At 42.7% G+C, this 27,938-nt stretch overlaps 1 protein-coding gene across 1 annotated transcript; it reads left to right on the top strand.

The window, feature by feature from the left end:
* Window positions 1-21,310: 21,310 nt before the first annotated feature.
* LOC116013705 (transmembrane emp24 domain-containing protein p24delta5-like) lies at window positions 21,311-27,192 on the top strand (the record flags this gene model as incomplete). The annotated part of the gene is made up of 5 exons (XM_031253604.1): window positions 21,311-21,338; window positions 24,844-24,977; window positions 26,017-26,227; window positions 26,792-26,867; window positions 27,048-27,192. Coding segments are annotated over 5 exons (594 nt in total), but the record flags the coding sequence as incomplete, so codon positions are not given.
* Window positions 27,193-27,938: the final 746 nt, after the last annotated feature.

The following is a 27,938-nucleotide window of genomic DNA, read 5'->3' as shown; positions in this document are numbered from 1 at the left end:
TGTCCAAAAGCTCGTCATCAGAGCGCTTCTCCTTAGCTGGGGCTTTCCTTTTGCCCCTTCCCTTAGGCTTTGAGGGTGAAGATGCATCCTTAGCACCTTTTGCCTTAGCTTGAGGTTTCGTTCTACCCATATAGGTATTCCGATGAACCTCTCGCCCTTCCCTCAGTTCGAAGCCCTTCAGTCTCAATAGAAATTGAACAACAAAGCCAAAACCAACCTTTTTGTAGATTGTCAGGTCGGAGTTGGAAACTGAGCTCTGCACTTGGTGTTTGAGGCAGTCGAAGATGATGTGAGCCCAGTCCAACTTGTTGTTGTTCCAGATGGCGTGGAGGATTTTCAGAGTGTCCAGATTGACTTCGTCTGTTCCGGACACCTTGCCGAGGATGAATTTTATGATGAGCTCGGCGGCTAGGGCAAACCTCTCCTTCAAATGAAATCTGCGGAGGGCAGAGGATGCTCTGGGTGGTGCAGTCTCCAATCGGATTTTGTCCCAAAACTCCTGCTTATCCATGTTGTAGTCCGATAGGTGCTTGACTGCCTCCTCCGACGTAGCAAAGTCGAATGCTGCTCGTAAATCACCCACAGATATTGTTATGTCTATTTCGTTGAAGCGGCTTTCAATCTTGCCCTTCGTGACCTTGGCATGAGCGAACCATTCTGTGTAGTCGAGGTCATGAATGGTTCGGTAGTCATGCGTCATGTACCGCATTAGTCCTGCCTTCTCAAATTTCTTCAAGACTCTCTCCGCCATTGTTGGATTTGGCGAGTGGGTGATGAAGCCATCTTTGTCAAGGATGCTTCCCGCCTTGACTTGTTTAATCTGAGAGCGTATGTGGTCTAGCTCTCTCTGGTATGCACTGGAGGATGAAGATGAAGATGAAGAAGATGATGATTCAGACGCCATTGAAGAAAGTTTGTGTGTTTTGGAGGGAATGTGTACAGCGTCTAAGGATTTGGGGATTTTGGGTATATGGTTTTGAGTTTGAATCCGGGTAAAGAAGAAGGATTTTGCTTTTATATTAGGCGGATTCGGGTTGGATATATGGGTAGGGTTGAGAGTTTGACCCGTGGAAGGATCCCGGTTGATTTAAAAGATGTGAGAAGTCAGAAATACCCCTGATAACGGTCAGCTTATAAGGTATTTTGGTAAGGGTATTTCGGTAAAGTATAGAACGGTTTAAGCTTTGAGACAGTGGAGTATTGATATTTTAAAATAAGCATGCTCCCACTAATCAAGATAATGCCCTTAAGTGCGAAAAACCGTCAGTAACCGATGACCACGTGGCTAGCATTTATGTCCAAAGATAGCCGTTCCACCTCATATATCCGTTGAGCTTATCAAATTCACCTTTCGAAGGTGAATGATCTTCCTCATGAGTTTAAGGATCTTCCCCCTGAGTGATTGATCCCTAAACCTCCTTATTCTTCCGTCTTGATCTGGTTAAGGATCTTCCCCCTGAGTGATTGATCCCTAACCCTCCTTATTCCTCCATCTTGATCTGGTTAGGGATCTTCCCTTTGATCCCTAACCCTCCTTATTCCTCCTTTCAGAGATATCAGTTTGTTATCTTTCGAAGTGACCTCTCGAACTACCCTTCTTCGAGACATAATGTATGTAGACAAACTGATCGGGTGACCTCTCGAACTACCTTTCGAACACAGATTGCGAGAGAAACAAGTTTGATTCATTTAAAAGATATCACTTGGAACATATCCTTAAGTTCATTTAGTGATTTCCAGATACATTACATATGAATCAATATCCTATTAAATTCCCTAGAAACTTTTGTTTGGCCTTGGTCAGCCTAATAGGAATCTATCGTTAAGGCGGGAACTAGCCATCTAAAGTCCTATTTGTCTAATAACAGAACTGGGGGTGGCTATTCCCTTTTCTTGTTCTTCTCTCCGGAGCTGCTTACTATAGTTGGGAGTGACCATCTTCATCGCTAATCCTCTTAATGTCTTTGGATTAGGTATGATCATCCCTTTGGCTGCTGCAGACCTCAGAAAGTCCCATCTGGTCTTCCTCTCCGTTTCCCTTGGTTCTCCATTTGGTTGAGGAAGGCCCTTTTCCAGAATGTGCAGCAGTAGGAGTCCCTCTTGTGCAGGACTCTTCTCCCGATTCCAGTATCCCATCGTTGTGGATCTCCTCGTATTTGGGGATCCATTCACCTTGGATGGGAATAGGATTCTTGCTTGGATTATCAGGAAGCTCCGTAATCTGTTCACCCTTCGTTGATTCTGGATAGTTTTCTCCTTGAAAATCTTTGGACTTGACTGCCGGTTTCTTTCCTCTATAAAAGAATGGAACATCATCTTTTCCTTTCTTTTTCTCCATGGGAAGTTGATGGTATGAACTTCTGAAAGAAACCCTCTTATTTATAGCCCAATAGGGTTACCACTGTTGAGTCACGGGATGCAATATGAATGACCATTCAATGCTTGTGTAACTCCAAAGCTGCCATAAAGTTGATGAAACCGCCCCTCACATGCGAAACAGTTCATGGCACTAAATACAAGAAGATAAGATTTGACCATTCAACCCAACTCTATCATTCCCAATTCTAACCTTAGTTGAGAGAATCTATTTTCACATAACGCTTTTGTGAAAATATCTGCTAGTTGCTCCTCCGTTGCAACATATTCCAAAGTGATGTCCTTTTTCTCAACGTGGTCTCGGATGAAGTGATACTTAATATCAATATGCTTTGTTCTGGAGTGTAACACTGGGTTGTGGGTGATGGCAATAGCACTTGTATTGTCACACATAATTTTAACCTCCTTACACTCAACACCATAATCCATTAGCTGTTGCTTCATCCATAAGATCTGAGCACAACAACTTCCAGCTGCTACATATTCTGCCTCAGCAGTGCTTGTAGCTATCGAATGTTGTTTCTTGCTAAACCATGAGACAAGTCTTCCACCTAGAAACTGACATGTCCCTGATGTGCTCTTTCGATCTATCTTACAACCGGCAAAGTCCGCATCTGAATAACCCATAAGTTCGAAAGATCCACCTTTCGAATACCAGAGCCCAACACTCTGCGTACCCTTTAGATATCTAAGAATCTTTTTGGATGCATTTAGGTGACTTTCCTTAGGACTTGCCTGAAATCTAGCACATACACCTACTGCAAAGGATATGTCTGGTCTACTTGCAGTTAAATAAAGAAGAGATCCGATGATACCTCGATAAGTGGTTTGATCGACCTCTCGACCTTCGCTGTCGACATCGATACGTAGAGAGGTTCCCATAGGTACTTTGACTGAGGATTTCCCTTCTATGTTGTATTTCCTGAGCAGATCCTTGGTGTATTTCTCCTGGTTGATGAAGATACCTTCCTTAAGCTGTCTCACTTGTAGTCCAAGGAAGTAGTTGAGCTCTCCCATCATGCTCATCTCGAACTTTCCTTTCATCAAACTGGAGAACTTCTCGCACAAGTCTGGATTGGTGCTACCAAAAATGATATCGTCCACATAGATTTGCACCAATAAGATGTGATCCCCATCCTTAATCCTAAACAATGTTTTGTCCACTAGGCCTTTGGTGAACCCACACTGAAGTAGAAAAGAGGATAAGGTATCGTACCAAGCTCTTGGAGCTTGTTTTAAGCCGTAGAGTGCCTTCTTCAACTTGTATACTTTGTCAGCTCCTACGTCCTTCAAGAAACCCGGAGGTTGTTCAACGTACACCTCTTCTTCGAGAAGTCCGTTCAGAAAAGCGCTCTTGACATCCATTTGATATACCTTAAAGTCTTTGAAGGCGGCATATGCGAGAAAGATGCGTATGGCTTCGAGACGTGCCACTGGAGCGAAGGTTTCATCAAAATCTATTCCTTCCTCCTGACAATAGCCTTTGGCAACAAGTCTGGCCTTGTTCCTAACAATAACTCCATCCTCATTCATCTTGTTTCTGAAAACCCACTTTGTACCAATGACATTCTGATGATGAGGTCTCGGAACTAGTTCCCAAACATCGTTCCGTTCAAACTGATGAAGTTCCTCTTGCATGGCTTGCACCCAATCTGGATCACATAGAGCCTCTTCGATCACCTTAGGCTCTATTTGAGATAGAAAGCAAGCAAACATGCTTTCTCTGTATGCTGATCTGGTTCGAACTCTGTCACGTACATCTCCAATCACTTGATCAGCAGGGTGACTTCTCAGCCATCTTAGGTCGGGTTGTGGCTCCTCAGTTGATACTTCCATTGAAGGTTGAGATGTGGGTTGAACATCTATGATCTGGATTGGATCAACTGAGTCAGGAGCTTTCTTCTTGGTAGACTCTTCATCATCTGATTCTGACTGGAGTTCCGCTACGTCTCGAACTATCGACTGCTTGTCTTCGAGAGGTAAGTTTGATCTCTCGATAGACTCTGGCTGATCTTCCTCAGCTGCTTCCGTTGTCTTTGATGGTTGATCTGTCGATGCCCTTTCATCAAAGGTAACATGTATGGACTCTTCAACCACTAAACTCCGCTTGTTGAAGACTCTGAATGCTTTGCTTGTTGATGAGTATCCTAGAAATACTCCATCATCTGCCTTTTCTTCAAAAGTTCTTCGTTGAGCCTTCCCATTGTTGTGGATATAGCATTTGCACCCGAATGTGTGGAAGTGGCTTACATTCGGTTTTCTTTCATTCCACAACTCATATGGAGTCTTTCCAACTCCTTTCACGATCAAGGACCGATTTTGGGTATAGCACGCTGTGTTGATTGCTTCTGCCCAAAATCCTTGTGATATGTTGGCTTGCGAGAGCATGGTCCTTGCGGCTTCTTTGAGAGTTCTGTTCCTTCTTTCAGCAACCCCGTTTTGTTGAGGTGTTCGAGCAGCTGATAGTTGATGATGAATTCCGTTCTCGTTGCAGTAGCTCTCGATTACTTGATTAACGAACTCTCCACCTTGATCTGACCGGATCTTTAGTATCGAGACTTCCTTTTCAACTTGAACTTGTTTCAAGAGATTTGGTAGGGCAATTTTTGTCTCGCTTTTCTTGGTTAAGAACACGGTCCAAGTGAATCTTGTGTAGTCATCCACTACCACAAGAGTGTACTTCTTTCCCTTTATGCTGGGTGGATCCACTGGGCCAAATAAGTCCATGTGAAGAAGACTTAATGGTCTAGTGGATGATGTCTCGGCTTTGCTCTTGAAGGAGGATTTGATCTGTTTGCAACGTTGACATGCCTCACAAATTTTATCCTTTCGAAACGTCACTTTGGGCAGTCCTTCCACTAGGTTCCTCTTAGTAAGCTTGTTGATAGTCTTGAAGTTCAGATGACTAAGCTTACTATGCCAATCCCAGCATAAATCTTCCTTGCTTCTTGCTAGCATACATAGGGATGGTTTTGCAGACCTCCAATCCACTATGTACATGTTTCCTTTCCTTGCTGCTTCCAAGACGACTTCGAGAGATTCCTCGTTCATAATCTGACATTTGCTTTTGGTGAAGACAACTTTGTGGCCCTTGTCACAGAACTGGCTTGTACTAAGGAGATTGAACTTGAGCCCCTCAACGTAGGACACTCCTTTAATAACCAGCTCATTCTTTTGGATTTCACCAACAGCTCTTGTGCGCCCCTTCTTCTCGTTGTCGCCAAATGTCACCAAGGGACCTTCGATAGGTTGGATGTTCTCAAGCAGTGTTAGATTTCCAGTCATATGTCTCGAACATCCACTGTCAATGAACCACACGTCCCTGGTGTCCTGCAAGGAAATCAAGCAAGTTTAGGTACCCAAACTTTGGGTCCTGGTGGGTTAGTGAGTTTAGGCATCCATTTATACCTTGTGCCCATTATTCCAGGCCTAGGCGCAATGTAGCCATTGTACGTTTGATAATTATAAGGAATGCTAGCAAAGGTTTTAGGCCTCTTTGGTGCATAAATCAACTTAGGTAGAGACTTTTCGACCGGCTTATGCACCATGCCTTTCATACGCTGTTTGGTCATGTGAAATTGCTGAAAGTGAGGTTTCTTCCAGAACTTGTGATTTGATGACCAATTCTCACTAGATGGATAGAGTCTTCCTTTCTCCATCCGTGAGTTCCTAACTATGTGGATCTCAGACCTTCCATATTTGCCTTGAGGTGCATTATATGGAGTGTAGCTCTTTTTGTACTTGGAATGGCCTTGCGAGAGATAGCAAGGTGATCTCTCGATATTGTTTACCCGGCCATTCTTCGTAGCTTTCCTATACTTTCCATTGCTGGTGTATAGGGACGGTTTATGAATAGCTACTCTGGTCTTTTCTGTTGGTCCTTTATGACCTTTATTTGGTTTGGGTTGAGATCCTCCATTTCTTGAAGTTCCCAAACCATTGGTCTGTTTATCTCTCGAGAGATGGTCTTGATGGAACCCTAGACCGGTTCTATCACTTGTAGGTCTGTGATCAACCACCATTTTCTCCATAGCTTTGGAGGAATTAGTGTATGATGCTATGACCTTTCGAAGATTAAGCTCTCTCGTCTCTCGAGCTTTGCACTCTTCAGATAGTAGGATTACTTTGGCTTCTAACTCACTTACTTTGAGAGTCAGCTCCAAATTCTCTTTCGAGACGTTCTTAAGCATATCTCTTTCAGCAGTTAGCTTGCTGTTTTCATCCATCACTCTAGCATGAGTGCTATTGGCGATGTTAAGGTTCCTTCTGAGCGATTCCAACATCTCGAAGGGGTCCTCATCGCTTTTAAATGAAGAACAACGAGAGGTAGAAGTAGAGCAGCGAGATGTAGGAGTAGAGGTTACCTCGTTGTCAATGGCCATTAGGCATTGATTCTCCTCTTCCTCGGTGTATAAGCAGATGAGCCCCCTCTCATCCTCTGAGCTGCTGCTGCTTTCGCTGGAGCTCGACGTCTCGGACTCCTCGATTGTCCTCTCGAATTCTTCAGCAACAAGCGCCTTCCTGCGCTGATACGTCTTTGATGATCCTTTGAAGCCACCTTGTGTTGGCTTCTCCCTGGATTCCTCTATTCTCTTGGAATCCTTGCCTTCTTGGCCCTGATGCTTGCTTACTAGTGGGTAAGGGCATTCGGCCTTGAAATGTCCCGGTCTTCTACAGTTGTAGCATAGACCCTGATTTTCCTCCTCCGTCCTTCTGGATGGATATCTCTCATTTTTCCTTCTTGAGGAGGAAGGTGAACTTTTGTTGCTCTCCTGGTTCATCTTCATGTATTTCCTGAACTTTCTCACAAAGAGAGCAAACTGTTCGTCAGACATAACATTCATAGGATTAGAGTCTGACCTTGAAGATGTGGATGGTTGCTCAGCAACAAGTGCTACGTTTCGTCGATCCACAATGTCCTCATCTCTTGGGAACATCTCGAACTCGAAGGCTTTGAGATCCCGGAAGAGTTTGTCTGTTGTGGTTTCCTTCAGATCTCGGTGATCTCTCATCGTGATCACCTTTACTTCCCACTCCTTAGTGAGGCCACGTAAGACCTTCAGGTTCAGCTCCTTTTGTGGGATCTCCTTTTCAAGGTCACTGATCTCGGTTGTGAGCTTCATGAACCGAGACTCCATGCTGTCGATGCTCTCTCCTGGCTTCATCTTGAAGTCTTCGAACTTCTTCATGGCCACGGTGAGCTTGTTTTCCTTTTCCTGTTCGTCACCTTCACCAATTAACATCAAAGTATCCCATACCTCTTTTGCCGTTTTGCACTTCCTCACTTTTGGGAAGATGGTTTCGTCTATAGCTCTGAAGAGAATATCCTTGGCAATATTGTCCAGGTTGTTTCTCTTCCTATCATCACTGGTCCATTCTTCCCTAGGTTTTGGGATGTACTTTGGTGTTTCTTGGGTTTGAACTGCAGCAGTATTAACCATTAGGATCTTGACTGGTCCAGAAGTTATAACCTCGGCCATCTCATCATGGAGGGCTGATAAGTACGCAAGCATGCGTGTTTTCCAGTCGTCAAACCTGCTAAGATCAAAGAGAAGATGTCTCGACAACATGCTGTCCATATTGAAAAATTATCTCGTGCTTTGAAAATATTTAAGAAGATTTTTCAAAGAAGGATCTCTAGGCAATATAAACAAAGGTTTATATCGATCAGAGAACTTGCTCTGATACCAATTGTTGGTCCCAAGGGGATGGGGTACAAGTCTAGAGGGGGGGGGGAATAGACTTGTATAAGATTTTGCAAATCTTTTCGACCTCTCGTGTGTATTGAACTTAGGATGTTTAGGTTCGATACCTCACGAGGTGAAGACAAAGTTTTATGCGCAGCGGAAATGTTATCCCCTTTTAGTTAGCACGAGTTTGAGTTAGTTCGAGAGGTGTGATTATATGCAGTGCAATCGAGAAGTTAGCGAGAGATAAAAACAGAAAGTAAATGCAAGAGAGATTTTTAAGTGGTTCGGCCAACCCGCCTACTTCCACTCTTCTTCCAGAAACTCCCTGGAAGGATTGCACTAAAAACTTCCCTTTTTAGTACAATATCGAGCGCTTGAGCTTTGATCACGAAGCCCGCCTCAAGCCTCAGGTTTTTCGCCCCGCTTCTTGTTACTCCACCTCTCGAGCACTTGACCTTTGATCACCAAGCCCGCGTCAAGCCTCAGGTTTCTTTCGCTCGGACAGCAGCCAGGTTACTCCGCCTCTCCTCAGGTTTTTCTCCCCGCTTCCAGTTACTCCACCTCTCGAGCACTTGACCTTTGATCACCAAGCCCGCGTCAAGCCTCAGGTTTCTTTCGCTCGGACAGCAGCCAGGTTACTCCGCCTCTCCTCAGGTTTTTCTCCCCGCTTCCAGTTACTCCACCTCTCGAGCACTTGACCTTTGATCACCAAGCCCGCGTCAAGCCTCAGGTTTCTTTCGCTCGGACAGCAGCCAGGATACTCCGCCTCCCCTCAGGTTTTTCTCCCCGCTTCCAGTTACTCCACCTCTCGAGCGCTTGACCTTTGATCACCAAGCCCGCGTCAAGCCTCAGGTTTCTTTCGCTCGGACAGCAGCCAGGATACTCCACCTCCCTTGCTTAATCCAAAGCAAGACGTTGTTGATAGTCACAGTTGAATGTAACAATCTCCAATCTGACCACAAGCTATCGTTGAATCAACTTTGATGTAGAGCAGCTTTGGTCACCTTCTGGATGTATGACAGTTTAGCTTTGTAACTCTCTTCGAACACTAAGATGTGTTCTCTCGCTGTATTGAATATCAGGATGATATTCCAAGTTAAGCACTTTGCACTGGAACGTTTTTATCAGACACCTCTTGTTAACCTCTTGACCTCTTTCACAACCCCTTTTTTTTCTGTGTCTTTACGTCCTTATATATGAGAGTAGAAGAATAGTTCCGTTGGAGGGAAAACTATTCCGTTTGAAATTGGTCTCCCACGCCGAACATGGGTCTTTGCACAATTTCAGCATTTTTCATGGAGTAGTGGTCTTGTAACTTGAGCCTTTTGTTTTGTAGTGAATATTCCATATTCCACTTTCTTGAGTTCATGCTTCACTTGCTTCTTTTGGATAAAGTTACTCTTTTTATGTTCCCATCATTCCTTGTTTGGGGAATCTGACCACTTCAGGATTGGTGCACTTCTTGACCGTTTGTGGTGGAGGTCTGACGTGTCATCCACTTCCGTCCATTTTGAAACCTCCCGCTCAGCACCTCTTCAATATTTTATCTCCATGATATTCTTCTTCTCCAAACTTAGAGTATTTTATCTGCACATGTTGACTAACATTCAGCCTCTTGGAGAAGTGCCGGTTTATCGAGACCATAAAAGATGTCTCGACCACTTGATGTTTCAATCCCATGTATCGAGAGGTCTATCTCTCGAATATTCTTTACGTCTCGAACTCGATAGGTATATCGAGAGGTCCTTACCTCTCGAACTTGGCTTGTGTCTCGAGACTTAGTTGATGTCTCGTAGACCCTTATTCCTCCAGAGTTGTCTCGTGCCTGCTTCTGATCTATCTGTTTGCTTACAACACGAAAACTTCTAAGTTGTTCAAACAAGTTTACCTTAAGCTTAAATATTTCCCGAGTTGAGCTCAAATTACCCGGTTGTATTTTCGCTCTTAGTTTACTTATCGAACTTACATTGTTTTGCCTATGTATCGAGACTTGGGGATTCTTACTTAACAGTTGGTATCATCAAAACCTATTACATGATGTTCCTAACAATTTCCCCCTTTTTGATGATGCCAACACTTATACTTACTTATATGGCTGATTTGAAAAAGAAAAAGCATTGATTTTATTTTCAGCGCATATGGTAAGTTTGACAACAATTCTACTAAACATGAATAAGTAAACTCACGCAACACCCCCAGCAGAAGATATATGTATTAAGATTAAGGGAATGTTTACATAACAGAGTTTAGTGGAAAAGATTCAAAGAAGTAAGACCAAGAACAACATAAGTATCAATACATTGAAATAAGATGGAGTTTGGACCACGAGAGCTTACTTCTTGTTGCCTTTCCTTTTCTTGTTAATGGCTTCTCGTGTCTTGATGGGGTCTTTCGGATTTACCAGGCTTAAGTATTCATCTGTGACATCTAGATGCCTGTAGTTCCTGTAGGCTTCCCCCACGAACTCACCATCAATTACTCCATCTTTCCACCAAGCAATACATTCTTCTGGAGACATGTTGCTGTGTGTTGATATTCCAGTGATTTTCAGAAGCTTGAATATCTCCAGAGTCAGAATTTGTTCAGTGTCTTCTCTGTTCCCAAACTTAAAGTTTGTCATGAGAAGATCTATCTTCCTTTCTTCTTCTGACTGTCGTTCTTGTCTTTTTCTTCTTCTTTCTCTGTCCTCTTCTCTCCTTCTCTCCATTTCCAGTGTACGCTGGACCCTTAGGTTTTCTGCCTGTTTGGCATCCTCCACTGCTTTGCTCATGATTCTTGGTATTTTTGGAGGTGGTCCAGCTGGTTCACTTGCTGCCCTTTTCTTGCCCGTTGTATCCCCCTTCTTTTTCTCTTTATTTTCCCCCTTGTTGGCATCATCAGTACGGGAGAGGAGGGTGGACATACCTTCGAAAATAGCTTGAAGTTGGGCAGGGACTTGGTTCGACAGGTCATCGAGTATGGCCTTCATCACATCCTGTCGAAGTTCACTGGAATATTGGAAGGCTCGCAGCTCTGCTCGCATCTCGGCTAATTCAGCCCTCGCACTTGCAGCCTCTGCTCGAGCTACAGCGGCTTCATCAGTGGCTTTCCGTGCTGCATCCTCAGCCCATATCGCCTGTTCGAGAAGTTCGGCATGACGGCCTTGGGATTCACTTGTGCCATCAGCAGGCATTGCAGCATTGCGGACCACAGCGAGTATTCTTTCGAGCTGAGCCATCTTCTGAGATTGATCAGCCATGAATTGACGCACTTCGCCAATGAAGACTTCTTCGGCCTGTTGATCATAGTCAGAAGTAGGAGATGAGGATCGAGATGTACCTTTCGTTGGAGGGGACTTGGGTGCTTCCAGATTTCCACCCATGACTTGCAATTGCGAGTCCACCTCTCGACTGACTTCCTGAGGTTCAGCAGGGACACTGGGATCAGAGCTCGAAGGTAGCTCCATATCAGGTGCTTCCCGGTTTCCACCTGAGGGATGGATCACTTCTTGCTCTTCACCTCTCGAACCTGGAGCCTCAGCTTCAGCTGCTGGTAAGGTAGGATTGGCCAAGGTGGGAGTCTCTGCATCAGATGCTTCCCGGTTTCCATCTGATTGAGGTTCCCCCTCAACACTACCTCTCGAACCAGTGCTGGGAACGTGATCATCTACTGGAGGAGTTGATTCATCGGCAGGTGCTTCCCGGTTTCCACCTTCTTGAACCTCAACTCTCGAACCAGCAGGGTTCTCCTCATTCTGCTCTTGTTGCTCACTTGTTTGCACTTCAGTATGCTCTGGTGAATCTGGAATATCTATTATCTCAGGAGCAACTGGTGCACTCCACCTTTCCCTATTAACCATATCGATGGGAAAGCCTGGGAGTTGGAGCAACAAAATTTCACCCTCTCGAACTGTCTGAGCTTCATCTGTTGCATTCGAGGGTGTGGACTCAGGTGGTGGCAGTAGTAAGACAGAGTTAGGTGCCACCTCATGTGCTTCAGAGGTCTCGGATTCACCTCTCGAAGCTACCTGGTCTTCTAGAGCAGATTCACTCACTTGGGACAAGGGGATTGCTGCAGTTGGAGTAGGAGTGTCAGCATCATCTCGAGCAACCCCAGAGGTCTCTCCTGGACCTCTCGTGTGTTCTACACTTTGTCCCAAGGATATTGCTGTGGCAAGCCTGATATCCTCTCGAAATTGAGCATCTAGTTCAGGATCTTCTTCAGGCTCGGCTTCATCTTCTTGTGCATCAACAGCTATGCCCTTTCCTTTGTCAGATCGACCAAGATTACTCCTGATTACTTGCATCTCATGGGCACGGTTTTGAAGCTCGTCGGCTGGGATTTCAGTGAGATCTAACCAGTTTAGTGCAAATCGTTCCTCAGCCTCCATCTCTGCTGCTCTTGAGATCAATTGATCAAAGGGACCTGTTCTCCAGTTGATCCAGCGAAGTACTCTGGAGAAGTCGTCCAAACTCGATACATTCTCAACACTTTGATTCAATCGAGATGTGATTTCAGCATTCAGCTCATCAGAGTCAGCAGGTAGGATTTCTGTTGCTGATGCACACTCCACAGCTTGTTCAGTTATCTCTCGAACAACCGAGAGATCATGTGTCAACCCATCATTCAGAAAAGCTTGCACTGGGTTCCTGACCACAGTGCCCTGACCATCAGCAGCCACCACACAGTCTAGATCTTCAGCTGCTGGAATATCTACCTCTCGAACCACCTGTCGTGGTTCCTCAACAATACCCTGTACTGGATCACTGATCCCAGTACCTTCAACTTCTCGAGCCTCCTCTTGAGGCAAACCAACAGATTCATCAACATCCTCAGCACCATCAACAGCAAGTATATCAACACTTAAAGTTCCTGACAGGGACTTGGTAGGGGGCACTCTCTCAACCTCAGTGGCCAGTGTAGCCTGAGGTTCCCCCTGGGCTTGTGCCCTGTCCTCAAATGGTACTTGTATAACGGACGGTGTCACCTCTCGAACCTGGGTGACAGCAGCAGTCTTGGTCCTCTTGGCCTTCCTTTTCAATTCAACCCTCTTGACTAGGGTGTCCAAAAGCTCGTCATCAGAGCGCTTCTCCTTAGCTGGGGCTTTCCTTTTGCCCCTTCCCTTAGGCTTTGAGGGTGAAGATGCATCCTTAGCACCTTTTGCCTTAGCTTGAGGTTTCGTTCTACCCATATAGGTATTCCGATGAACCTCTCGCCCTTCCCTCAGTTCGAAGCCCTTCAGTCTCAATAGAAATTGAACAACAAAGCCAAAACCAACCTTTTTGTAGATTGTCAGGTCGGAGTTGGAAACTGAGCTCTGCACTTGGTGTTTGAGGCAGTCGAAGATGATGTGAGCCCAGTCCAACTTGTTGTTGTTCCAGATGGCGTGGAGGATTTTCAGAGTGTCCAGATTGACTTCGTCTGTTCCGGACACCTTGCCGAGGATGAATTTTATGATGAGCTCGGCGGCTAGGGCAAACCTCTCCTTCAAATGAAATCTGCGGAGGGCAGAGGATGCTCTGGGTGGTGCAGTCTCCAATCGGATTTTGTCCCAAAACTCCTGCTTATCCATGTTGTAGTCCGATAGGTGCTTGACTGCCTCCTCCGACGTAGCAAAGTCGAATGCTGCTCGTAAATCACCCACAGAGATTGTTATGTCTATTTCGTTGAAGCGGCTTTCAATCTTGCCCTTCGTGACCTTGGCATGAGCGAACCATTCTGTGTAGTCGAGGTCATGAATGGTTCGGTAGTCATGCGTCATGTACCGCATTAGTCCTGCCTTCTCAAATTTCTTCAAGACTCTCTCCGCCATTGTTGGATTTGGCGAGTGGGTGATGAAGCCATCTTTGTCAAGGATGCTTCCCGCCTTGACTTGTTTAATCTGAGAGCGTATGTGGTCTAGCTCTCTCTGGTATGCACTGGAGGATGAAGATGAAGATGAAGAAGATGATGATTCAGACGCCATTGAAGAAAGTTTGTGTGTTTTGGAGGGAATGTGTACAGCGTCTAAGGATTTGGGGATTTTGGGTATATGGTTTTGAGTTTGAATCCGGGTAAAGAAGAAGGATTTTGCTTTTATATTAGGCGGATTCGGGTTGGATATATGGGTAGGGTTGAGAGTTTGACCCGTGGAAGGATCCCGGTTGATTTAAAAGATGTGAGAAGTCAGAAATACCCCTGATAACGGTCAGCTTATAAGGTATTTTGGTAAGGGTATTTCGGTAAAGTATAGAACGGTTTAAGCTTTGAGACAGTGGAGTATTGATATTTTAAAATAAGCATGCTCCCACTAATCAAGATAATGCCCTTAAGTGCGAAAAACCGTCAGTAACCGATGACCACGTGGCTAGCATTTATGTCCAAAGATAGCCGTTCCACCTCATATATCCGTTGAGCTTATCAAATTCACCTTTCGAAGGTGAATGATCTTCCTCATGAGTTTAAGGATCTTCCCCCTGAGTGACTGATCCCTAAACCTCCTTATTCTTCCGTCTTTATCTGGTTAAGGATCTTCCCCCTGAGTGATTGATCCCTAACCCTCCTTATTCCTCCTTTCAGAGATATCAGTTTGTTACCTTTCGAAGTGACCTCTCGAACTACCCTTCTTCGAGACATAATGTTTGTAGACAAACTGATCGGGTGACCATTCAACCCAACTCTATCATTCCCAATTCTAACCTTAGTTGAGAGAATCTATTTTCACATAACGCTTTTGTGAAAATATCTGCTAGTTGCTCCTCCGTTGCAACATATTCCAAAGTGATGTCCTTTTTCTCAACGTGGTCTCGGATGAAGTGATACTTAATATCAATATGCTTTGTTCTGGAGTGTAACACTGGGTTGTGGGTGATGGCAATAGCACTTGTATTGTCACACATAATTTTAACCTCCTTACACTCAACACCATAATCCATTAGCTGTTGCTTCATCCATAAGATCTGAGCACAACAACTTCCAGCTGCTACATATTCTGCCTCAGCAGTGCTTGTAGCTTTCGAATGTTGTTTCTTGCTAAACCATGAGACAAGTCTTCCACCTAGAAACTGACATGTCCCTGATGTGCTCTTTCGATCTATCTTACAACCGGCAAAGTCCGCATCTGAATAACCCATAAGTTCGAAAGATCCACCTTTCGAATACCAGAGCCCAACACTCTGCGTACCCTTTAGATATCTAAGAATCTTTTTGGATGCACTTAGGTGACTTTCCTTAGGACTTGCCTGAAATCTAGCACATACACCTACTCACCTACTGCAAAGGATATGTCTGGTCTACTTGCAGTTAAATAAAGAAGAGATCCGATGATACCTCGATAAGTGGTTTGATCGACCTCTCGACCTTCCATCGATACGTAGAGAGGTTCCCATAGGTACTTTGACTGAGGATTTCCCTTCTATGTTGTATTTCCTGAGCAGATCCTTGGTGTATTTCTCCTGGTTGATGAAGATACCTTCCTTAAGCTGTCTCACTTGTAGTCCAAGGAAGTAGTTGAGCTCTCCCATCATGCTCATCTCGAACTTTCCTTTCATCAAACTGGAGAACTTCTCGCACAAGTCTGGATTGGTGCTACCAAAAATGATATCGTCCACATAGATTTGCACCAATAAGATGTGATCCCCATCCTTAATCCTAAACAATGTTTTGTCCACTAGGCCTTTGGTGAACCCACACTGAAGTAGAAAAGAGGATAAGGTATCGTACCAAGCTCTTGGAGCTTGTTTTAAGCCGTAGAGTGCCTTCTTCAACTTGTATACTTTGTCAGCTCCTACGTCCTTCAAGAAACCCGGAGGTTGTTCAACGTACACCTCTTCTTCGAGAAGTCCGTTCAGAAAAGCGCTCTTGACATCCATTTGATATACCTTAAAGTCTTTGAAGGCGGCATATGCGAGAAAGATGCGTATGGCTTCGAGACGTGCCACTGGAGCGAAGGTTTCATCAAAATCTATTCCTTCCTCCTGACAGTAGCCTTTGGCAACAAGTCTGGCCTTGTTCCTAACAATAACTCCATCCTCATTCATCTTGTTTCTGAAAACCCACTTTGTACCAATGACATTCTGATGATGAGGTCTCGGAACTAGTTCCCAAACGTCGTTCCTCTCGAACTGATGAAGTTCCTCTTGCATTGCTTGCACCCAATCTGCGTCGCTTAGAGCCTCATCGATCACCTTAGGCTCTATTTGAGATAGAAAACAAGCAAACATGCTTTCTCTGTAAGCTGATCTGGTTCGAACTCTGTCACGTACATCTCCGATCACTTGATCAGCAGGGTGACTTCTCAGCCATCTTAGGTCGGGTTGCGGCTCCTCAGTTGATACTTCCATTGAAGGTTGAGATATGGGTTGAACATCTATGATCTGGTTTTGATCAACTGAGTCAGGCGCTTTCTTCTTGGTAGACTCTTCATCATCTGATTCTGACTGGAGTTCTGCTACGTCTCGAACTATCGACTGCTTGTCTTCGAGAGGTAAGTTTGATCTCTCGATAGACTCTGGCTGATCTTCCTCAGCAGCTTCCGTTGTCTTTGATGGTTGATCTGTTGATGCCCTTTCATCAAAGGTAACATGTATGGACTCTTCAACCACCAAACTCCGCTTGTTGAAGACTCTGAGTGCTTTGCTTGTCGATGAGTATCCCAGAAATACTCCATCATCTGCCTTTTCTTCAAAAGTTCTTCGTTGAGTCTTCCCATTGTTGTGAATATAGCATTTGCACCCGAATGAGTGGAAGTGGCTTACATTCGGTTTTCTTCCATTCCACAACTCATATGGAGTCTTTCCAACTCCTTTTACTATCAAGGACCGATTTTGGGTGTAGCACGCTGTGTTGATTGCTTCTGCCCAAAATCCTTGTGATATGTTGGCTTGCGAGAGCATGGTCCTTGCGGCTTCTTTGAGAGTTCTGTTCCTTCTTTCAGCAACCCCGTTTTGTTGAGGTGTTCGAGCAGCTGATAGTTGATGATGAATTCCGTTCTCGTTGCAGTAGCTCTCGATTACTTGATTAACGAACTCTCCACCTTGATCTGACCGGATCTTTAGTATCGAGACTTCCTTTTCAACTTGAACTTGTTTCAAGAGATTTGGTAGGGCAATTTTTGTCTCGCTTTTCTTGGTTAAGAACACGGTCCAAGTGAATCTTGTGTAGTCATCCACTACCACAAGAGTGTACTTCTTTCCCTTTATGCTGGGTGGATCCACTGGGCCAAATAAGTCCATGTGAAGAAGACTTAATGGTCTAGTGGATGATGTATCGGCTTTGCTCTTGAAAGAGGATTTGATCTGTTTGCAACGTTGACATGCCTCACAGATTTTATCCTTTCGAAACGTCACTTTGGGCAGTCCTTCCACTAAGTTCCTCTTAGTAAGCTTGTTGATAGTCTTGAAGTTCAGATGACTAAGCTTACTATGCCAATCCCAGCATAAATCTTCCTTGCTCCTTGCTAGCATACATAGGGATGGTTTTGCAGACCTCCAATCCACTATGTACATGTTTCCTTTCCTTGCTGCTTCCAAGACGACTTCGAGAGATTCCTCGTTCATAATCTGACATTTGCTTTTGGTGAAGACAACTTTGTGGCCCTTGTCACAGAACTGGCTTGTACTAAGGAGATTGAACTTGAGCCCCTCAACGTAGGACACTCCTTTAATAACCAGCTCATTCTTTTGGATTTCACCAACAGCTCTTGTGCGCCCCTTCTTCTCGTTGTCGCCAAATGTCACCAAGGGACCTTCGATAGGTTGGATGTTCTCAAGCAGTGTTAGATTTCCAGTCATATGTCTCGAACATCCACTGTCAATGAACCACACGTCCCTGGTGTCCTGCAAGGAAATCAAGCAAGTTTAGGTACCCAAACTTTGGGTCCTGGTGGGTTAGTGAGTTTAGGCATCCATTTATACCTTGTGCCCATTATTCCAGGCCTAGGCGCAATGTAGCCATTGTACGTTTGATAATTATAAGGAATGCTAGCAAAGGTTTTAGGCCTCTTTGGTGCATAAATCAACTTAGGTAGAGACTTTTCGACCGGCTTATGCACCATGCCTTTCATACGCTGTTTGGTCATGTGAAATTGCTGAAAGTGAGGTTTCTTCCAGAACTTGTGATTTGATGACCAATTCTCACTAGATGGATAGAGTCTTCCTTTCTCCATCCGTGAGTTCCTAACTATGTGGATCTCAGACCTTCCATATTTGCCTTGAGGTGCATTATATGGAGTGTAGCTCTTTTTGTACTTGGAATGGCCTTGCGAGAGATAGCAAGGTGATCTCTCGATATTGTTTACCCGGCCATTCTTCGTAGCTTTCCTATACTTTCCATTGCTGGTGTATAGGGACGGTTTATGAATAGCTACTCTGGTCTTTTCTGTTGGTCCTTTATGACCTTTATTTGGTTTGGGTTGAGATCCTCCATTTCTTGAAGTTCCCAAACCATTGGTCTGTTTATCTCTCGAGAGATGGTCTTGATGGAACCCTAGACCGGTTCTATCACTTGTAGGTCTGTGATCAACCACCATTTTCTCCATAGCTTTGGAGGAATTAGTGTATGATGCTATGACCTTTCGAAGATTAAGCTCTCTCGTCTCTCGAGCTTTGCACTCTTCAGATAGTAGGATTACTTTGGCTTCTAACTCACTTACTTTGAGAGTCAGCTCCAAATTCTCTTTCGAGACGTTCTTAAGCATATCTCTTTCAGCAGTTAGCTTGCTGTTTTCATCCATCACTCTAGCATGAGTGCTATTGGCGATGTTAAGGTTCCTTCTGAGCGATTCCAACATCTCGAAGGGGTCCTCATCGCTTTTAAATGAAGAACAACGAGAGGTAGAAGTAGAGCAGCGAGATGTAGGAGTAGAGGTTACCTCGTTGTCAATGGCCATTAGGCATTGATTCTCCTCTTCCTCGGTGTATAAGCAGATGAGCCCCCTCTCATCCTCTGAGCTGCTGCTGCTTTCGCTGGAGCTCGACGTCTCGGACTCCTCGATTGTCCTCTCGAATTCTTCAGCAACAAGCGCCTTCCTGCGCTGATACGTCTTTGATGATCCTTTGAAGCCACCTTGTGTTGGCTTCTCCCTGGATTCCTCTATTCTCTTGGAATCCTTGCCTTCTTGGCCCTGATGCTTGCTTACTAGTGGGTAAGGGCATTCGGCCTTGAAATGTCCCGGTCTTCTACAGTTGTAGCATAGACCCTGATTTTCCTCCTCCGTCCTTCTGGATGGATATCTCTCATTTTTCCTTCTTGAGGAGGAAGGTGAACTTTTGTTGCTCTCCTGGTTCATCTTCATGTATTTCCTGAACTTTCTCACAAAGAGAGCAAACTGTTCGTCAGACATAACATTCATAGGATTAGAGTCTGACCTTGAAGATGTGGATGGTTGCTCAGCAACAAGTGCTACGTTTCGTCGATCCACAATGTCCTCATCTCTTGGGAACATCTCGAACTCGAAGGCTTTGAGATCCCGGAAGAGTTTGTCTGTTGTGGTTTCCTTCAGATCTCGGTGATCTCTCATCGTGATCACCTTTACTTCCCACTCCTTAGTGAGGCCACGTAAGACCTTCAGGTTCAGCTCCTTTTGTGGGATCTCCTTTTCAAGGTCACTGATCTCGGTTGTGAGCTTCATGAACCGAGACTCCATGCTGTCGATGCTCTCTCCTGGCTTCATCTTGAAGTCTTCGAACTTCTTCATGGCCACGGTGAGCTTGTTTTCCTTTTCCTGTTCGTCACCTTCACCAATTAACATCAAAGTATCCCATACCTCTTTTGCCGTTTTGCACTTCCTCACTTTTGGGAAGATGGTTTCGTCTATAGCTCTGAAGAGAATATCCTTGGCAATATTGTCCAGGTTGTTTCTCTTCCTATCATCACTGGTCCATTCTTCCCTAGGTTTTGGGATGTACTTTGGTGTTTCTTGGGTTTGAACTGCAGCAGTATTAACCATTAGGATCTTGACTGGTCCAGAAGTTATAACCTCGGCCATCTCATCATGGAGGGCTGATAAGTACGCAAGCATGCGTGTTTTCCAGTCGTCAAACCTGCTAAGATCAAAGAGAAGATGTCTCGACAACATGCTGTCCATATTGAAAAATTATCTCGTGCTTTGAAAATATTTAAGAAGATTTTTCAAAGAAGGATCTCTAGGCAATATAAACAAAGGTTTATATCGATCAGAGAACTTGCTCTGATACCAATTGTTGGTCCCAAGGGGATGGGGTACAAGTCTAGAGGGGGGGGGGAAAAGACTTGTATAAGATTTTGCAAATCTTTTCGACCTCTCGTGTGTATTGAACTTAGGATGTTTAGGTTCGATACCTCACGAGGTGAAGACAAAGTTTTATGCGCAGCGGAAATATTATCCCCTTTTTGGTTAGCACGAGTTTGGGTTAGTTCGAGAGGTGTGATTATATGCAGTGCAATCGAGAAGTTAGCGAGAGATAAGAACAGAAAGTAAATGCAAGAGAGATTTTTAAGTGGTTCGGCCAACCCGCCTACTTCCACTCTTCTTCCAGAAACTCCCTGGAAGGATTGCACTAAAAACTTCCCTTTCTAGTACAATAACGAGCGCTTGAGCTTTGATCACCAAGCCCGCCTCAAGCCTCAGGTTTTTCGCCCCGCTTCCAGTTACTCCACCTCTCGAGCACTTGACCTTTGATCACCAAGCCCGCGTCAAGCCTCAGGTTTCTTTCGCTCGGACAGCAGCCAGGTTACTCCGCCTCTCCTCAGGTTTTTCTCCCCGCTTCCAGTTACTCCACCTCTCGAGCACTTGACCTTTGATCACCAAGCCCGCGTCAAGCCTCAGGTTTCTTTCGCTCGGACAGCAGCCAGGATACTCCACCTCCCTTGCTTAATCAAAGCAAGACGTTGTTGATAGTCACAGTTGAATGTAACAATCTCCAATCTGACCACAAGCTATCGTTGAATCAACTTTGATGTAGAGCAGCTTTGGTCACCTTCTGGATGTATGACAGTTTAGCTTTGTAACTCTCTTCGAACACTAAGATGTGTTCTCTCTCGCTGTATTGAATATCAGGATGATATTCCAAGTTAAGCACTTTGCACTGGAACGTTTTTATCAGACACCTCTTGTTAACCTCTTGACCTCTTTCACAACCTTTTTCTTCTGTGTCTTTACGTCCTTATATATGAGAGTAGAAGAATATTCCGTTGGAGGGAAAACTATTCCGTTTGAAATTGGTCTCCCACGCCGAACATGGGTCTTTGCACAATTTCAGCATTTTTCATGGAGTAGTGGTCTTGTAACTTGAGCCTTTTGTTTTGTAGTGAATATTCCATATTCCACTTTCTTGAGTTCATGCTTCACTTGCTTCTTTTGGATAAAGTTACTCTTTTTATGTTCCCATCATTCCTTGTTTGGGGAATCTGACCACTTCAGGATTGGTGCACTTCTTGACCGTTTGTGGTGGAGGTCTGACGTGTCATCCACTTCCGTCCATTTTGAAACCTCCGCTCAGCACCTCTTCAATATTTTATCTCCATGATATTCTTCTTCTCCAAACTTAGAGTATTTTATCTGCACATGTTGACTAACATTCAGCCTCTTGGAGAAGTGCCGGTTTATCGAGACCATAAAGATGTCTCGACCACTTGATGTTTCAATCCCATGTATCGAGAGGTCTATCTCTCGAATATTCTTTACGTCTCGAACTCGATAGGTATATCGAGAGGTCCTTACCTCTCGAACTTGGCTTGTGTCTCGAGACTTAGTTGATGTCTCGTAGACCCTTATTCCTCCAGAGTTGTCTCGTGCCTGCTTCTGATCTATCTGTTTGCTTACAACACGAAAACTTCTAAGTTGTTCAAACAAGTTTACCTTAAGCTTAAATATTTCCCGAGTTGAGCTCAAATTACCCGGTTGTATTTTCGCTCTTAGTTTACTTATCGAACTTACATTGTTTGCCTATGTATCGACTTGGGGATTCTTACTTAACAGTTGGTATCATCAAAACCTATTACATGATGTTCCTAACAACATCTAGAGCAGCTAGATGTGAAAACGGCTTTTCTTCATGGAGATCTTGAAGAAGAGATATATATGCTCCAGCCTGAAGGATTTGAAGACAAAGAGAATCAGAACTTGGTTTGCAGGTTTGAACAAATCTCTGTACAGTTTAAAGCAGGCGCCAAGGTGTTGGTATAAGAGATTTGATTCCTTCATCATGTGCCTTGGATACAACAGACTGAATGCAGACCCTTGTGCATATTTCAAGAGGTTTGGAAAAGATAACTTTGTTATATTGCTGTTGTATGTAGATGACATGTTGGTCGCAGGCCCCAACAAAGATCACATTGATGAATTGAAGGCACAACTGGCTAGGGAATTCGAAATGAAGGACTTGGGACCAGCAAACAAGATTCTAGGGATGCAAATTCACCGAGACAGAGGTAATAGGAAGATTTGGCTTTCTCAAAGAATTATTTAAAGAAAATCTTGTCACGTTTCAGCATGCAAGATTGTAAGCAATTTCTACCCCTCTTCCTATTAATCTCAAAGTATCCTCAAGTATGAGTCCTAGCAATGAAGAAGGGAGGATGGAGATGTCTTGAGTACCGTATGCATCAGCGGTGGGGAGTCTAATGTTCGCTATGATATGTACAAGACCAGACATTGCGCAAGCAGTGGGAGTAGTTAGTCGGTACATGGCGAATCCAGGCAGAGAGCATTGGAACTGTGTGAAGAGGATCCTAAGATACATCAAGGGGACCTCAGATGTTGCATTATGTTATGGAGGATCAGACTTTCTTATCAACGGGTATGTGGATTCTGACTATGCAGGGGATTTGGATAAAAGTAAATCTACGACAGGATATGTGTTCAAAGTTGCTGGTGGAGCTGTAAGCTGGGTTTCAAAACTGCAAGCAGTTGTGGCTACGTCAACAACAGAAGCAGAATACGTAGCAGCTACACAAGCCAGTAAAGAAGCAATTTGGTTGAAAATGCTATTGGAGGAGCTCGGGCACAAACAAGAGTTTGTCTCTTTGTTTTGTGACAGTCAGAGTGCCTTGCATCTAGCAAGGAATCCTGCATTTCATTCAAGGACGAAACACATACGAGTGCAGTACCATTTCATCCGAGAGAAGGTGGAAGAAGGGACAGTAGATTTGCAGAAAATCCATACCACGGACAACGTAGCAAATTTCCTGACAAAGGTAATCAATGTTGATAAGTTTACTTGGTGTCGATCTTCCTGTGGCCTGATAGAGACGTAAGCGACATGGAAAGTGCAAGGTAGAAAGAATGGTGTGAAGATATGATTGTTACAATCTAATCTTCAAGTGGGAGATTGTCGGCAGAGAATGTAGGCAGCAGCCACATTAGGTAGCACACAAAGTTTGGCAAGCTACAATATTTAAATGGAGTTAGGAATGTTAGGCACCTACAAAGTTTGAACAAAACTATTTATTGTTTGGTCCCTACATTTTAGGCTAATTACAAAATGACCCCAAATCTACAACTATAAATAGGGAGGTCATTTTGCCATTTTAGCCATCCCAAATCATTCTATTCTTCCCTCATATACTAGAGATATTAGAGAGTTTGTTGAGTGTATTTCTCCTTCCTAGCAAGAGAGAATTATCCTTGTTTTCTCCTTGTTAGTTAGAGAGTGGTTGTAACTCCTATTTTCTCATAGTGAAATTCTTCTACCCTTGCCCGTGGTTTTTACCCTAATTTGTTTAGGGGTTTTCCACGTAAAATCTGTGCCTCATTTATTTTTCTTTCTCAAATTATTGTTGCAATCTGATCTATACCACTTCCGCGGGCGCAACATGGAACCGGATCCATGACAAGGACTCCAGATTTTATGCTTTCAAATTCATCATTTAATCCTTCCAAAAACCTGATGACTTGATCATCTTCTCTTTCTTTATGTATTTTGTCAAGAAGAGTACACGAGCATCTAGGCACACATTCACATATAGGAAGAGGTCTCATAGCCTTTAACTTTTCCCACAATGCATTACACTTTGTGAAGTATTCATTGATTGACATGTTACCTTGCATATTTCTGAAAATCTCATTCTGAACTTCTGCAATCTTGTGAGGATCTGCTTGTGAGTATCTCTTCTTGAGTGCCTTCCATATGTCTGCTGCTTTCTCAAAGTAGAGAACACTTTCTGCAATCGTGGAGTTGAGAGACTTTAGGATCCACGAGCAGACTATATTATTGCATCTCTTCCACACAGCATATTTAGGATCATCAACATCTGGTTCTGGAATGGCTCCACTCACAAATCCAAATTTGTTTTTGACTTCCAAGGCTATTTTTATCGATCTACTCCAAGATGCATAGTTGTTCTCGGAGAGAGAAGGAGAAACGAGAATCAAGTTTGGATTCTCGGTGATATGAAGGTACATTGGATCATCGAACTCATCAGTTTGTTGCGATGGATTCTGATTTTCTGGATTCCGAATCGCAGAGACTAGAGTTGCTGCTTGTCTTGCTGAATTTCCTTCGCCGGATTCATCCATAACGACCGCTGCGGCGTAGGTCCGGCGCTCTTATACCATGACGAATTGTCTCAATGGAGCTTAGCTAGAAGCATTCTAGAAGAGAGAACTGAAACTGTGTTTTAATATTGGAGAATTATTCTTACAGAACTTTCTTGAAATAAAATGTGAACTGCCTTTATATACAAGAGCAGGCAGTTGTAACAGACTGCAGTTATGACAGACTGGAAATAGGAAAATACAAAGCTACCCTTGGAGTTTTGACTCAGGTCACTTCATCAGAGAGAGGTCGCAAATGGCTGCTGTCACTGACGATCCTCTTCATACTCTCACAGAATGGTGAAGGCATTTGGTTTCATTTGCCGGAGACCGGCTCCAAGTGCCTGTCGGAGAAAATCTACACCGACGTAATCGTTTTGGGAAATTACTATTCTTTCTCGCCTTCACGCGCCGACCCCGCCCCCACCATCGCCGTCGAGGTTAAACCTTTTTCCCCTTAAATCTCGTCCTCACCGTGTGCTCCATTCATATTTTTACTAGTACAAAAATACATTGATTTTGATTGGATTTGGTATAAGCACGAGGGAGGGAGAAATTTTGCCTAACTCAATCCATATATTCGATCGAATTCTGTATAGAAAAGGAATAGTTTTTGCGGTTTTGCGTTATCTATAGGTTGATTGAATCATTGAATTAGAAGTTATTGAGACTCAGCAGAAGCAGAGATTCTGTGATGTAGCTGTTTTGAGGTTGAGATTTTTCACAGATCTTCGCTCACAAGCCATGAAACTTTAGTCATTCCATTATTTTTGTTTTGGGAAATCAACATTTTGGTATCTTAATATGTAGTTTTCAATTTTAACAAATTTGATATGCGAATTGTTTAAAATTTCGCCAATTAAATCCTTTTAGGAATCAAATTGACGAAATCTTAAAAAATGTGAAACTCATCATTTTGGTCATTGAAATATTTAATTGACGAAATTTTAAACAATTCAAAGATAGCAGTTGAAATTGAAAACTAGAGACTACATTGACAGTTGGGAAAAACAATTAAGGGAGTAAAATGGTGATTAACTCTTCTTTTTTTTTTTGGTAAAATTGGTATGTATCTGTTAGCTAAATTGAGTTTCCAATCCGTAAATCAAACTTAACATCTACTATTACATTCATAAGTGCTCAAATTCGAGATCGTCCCGGACCAAACTTCATTCAATTTGGATTGATGATGGTTTGAATGAGTTTTTTTTTTAAAGAGAGAAACTCACAACTACTACTGAAGGTGTTTACTGGGTAAGTCTAATCTCGTGACTCTAATCAGTAAAACATCACAAGAAGATAAGTCAGCTTAAAATGATCACGTCTATTGTGAGTCAAATTTAGAAACATCCCCACTAACTTGGTTGAATTTTTCCTTTCAATGAGTTTCATGCCAGGGCAGATGAACATTTCATATATGAAGTTTTGAACTGAATTGGTAAATACTTTTCACCATCTCTTTTTTCTTATAATGTGCAGGTTACATCACCGCTTGGAAACAGCCTATATCACAAGGAGAATGTGACAATGGGAGAATTTAGCTTCACAACTACTGAGGAAGGAATCTATGTTGCATGTTTTAGGGTTGATGGACATAATTCGAGTGGGGGTTTAACTGCTAGCATTGACTGGAAAATTAGGATTTCTACAAAGGATTGGGAATCAGTTGCAAGAGTTGAGAAAATAGAGGTGACACTTTCATTGATGCACTTTTTATTACTTCAAAATTTAATGGTGTCAATCCGCACTAACTTCTTTTGTACCTGGTACAAATCTAAAGTCTTTTTAAAATTTTTGACTTATTTCTAATAGAAGCTACACCCATATTAATAGCCACCATAAACTTTTCATTATTACTATATCATTTGGAAAGCAAAGGGGATGGGGTGGGGGCGGAGCAAGCCATATGTAATTTTTAATAAAAAATAATACTCCTACTCTCAAATTTTACTTTCAACTTTTACTCCCTCTCACAAAATTTTGATATTAACATTTTCATTGAAACCCATAAAATGAAGATAACTAATCATCAATTAATACATCATTGAGTAAAAATTAGAGAGTAGAAATATGGAGCACACCTAATAAAACTCTTTTTTTATCTCTTAGCTATAGCAGTACTACTAATACTTTACATTTCAATTGTTATTTCATTCTTTTTAAGTTCTCCGACTTTTATAAATTGACCAAATTTGACATAAAATATTTAAAAGACACTAAATTTTACCCTATCCAATTTTCTATTAATTGTAACGTCTTGAGCTTGAGTTGAAAAAGCTTGAAGAAACAGTGAAAGCAATTCGTAGAAGTACAATTGGTCTTATGCTCAGGTAAGTAAGTACTTGTTCAATTTACAACACTATATTATTAATCATAACTAGGTCTTTTTTTCAGCTTTCTCACTCCACACCAAAAAAAAAAAAAAGAAAGAAAAAATTGACATTATTAATGTTGTTGATTATTCTTATCCTAACTTTTTTTATTTTGCTCCTAAAATTATGCAATTCCAGAGGTTATAAGATGCAGAAAGTCAGCATAACAACAAATGCTAGGGTGGCAAGGTTCAGCTTGATGTCTATGAGAGTTTGCATCGTTGTTTTAGCTCTGCAAGTATGGCAGTTGAAACGATTTTTCCTAAAGAAAAAACTTGTTTAGGTTTTCTTTGTCAAAATTTGCCTTCGAATCTTTACTATGCAAAGTATACACATGTTTCCTAAACAGATGTTTCAATTAGACTTCTCACTTCTTATTAGCGCATCCACAATGGTTTCCTATATGAGCTTACGGCTTTCTATCCTTTTTCTCCAAAAAGAACTTTCTCTCGTGAAGATAATCTTCTCTCCCTTCTAACCATGTTCTTCCCCTTTCTCCCATTTAATCCTCACTATTAAAAATATCCTAACATAACAATACCCCCATCCCATGCGAATATAAATATTAATGTGTCAAAAACCTTTACTTCAAATATTACACATTGTATTTCAAAAAAAAAAAATAGTATACATATAATGATATCAATTGTGGATTAATGGGTTCTTTTTTATCAATTGAGTATGACTACCAGTAGGGTTATTTAAAAATAAAAAATGAAAAGCAGAAATAATAGTTGATGAGCATGGACATTTGCATGTTTTTCTTCCTCCAAAAATAGAAAATACAAAGTAAATTTTTTATCATATTAATACCCAAATCATACCAACAAATTATATTGTGAACCATTATAGATTATTGATAAATATTTAATTTAGGTAGTATACTCAAAATAAACTTATATAGTTATATACTAGTAGTTCATGTAAATAATGGTACACAATATAATGATTGAGCCATGCCCTTATATAACTTATAGTAAATTAAATTACTCTATTTTTTCAATCGAGATATATAAATAATAAATTTTT

Source organism: Ipomoea triloba, chromosome 1, assembly GCF_003576645.1.
Source record: "Ipomoea triloba cultivar NCNSP0323 chromosome 1, ASM357664v1".
Classification (NCBI taxonomy): Eukaryota; Viridiplantae; Streptophyta; class Magnoliopsida; order Solanales; family Convolvulaceae; genus Ipomoea; species Ipomoea triloba.
This window is presented reverse-complemented; position numbering and strand designations above follow the sequence as displayed.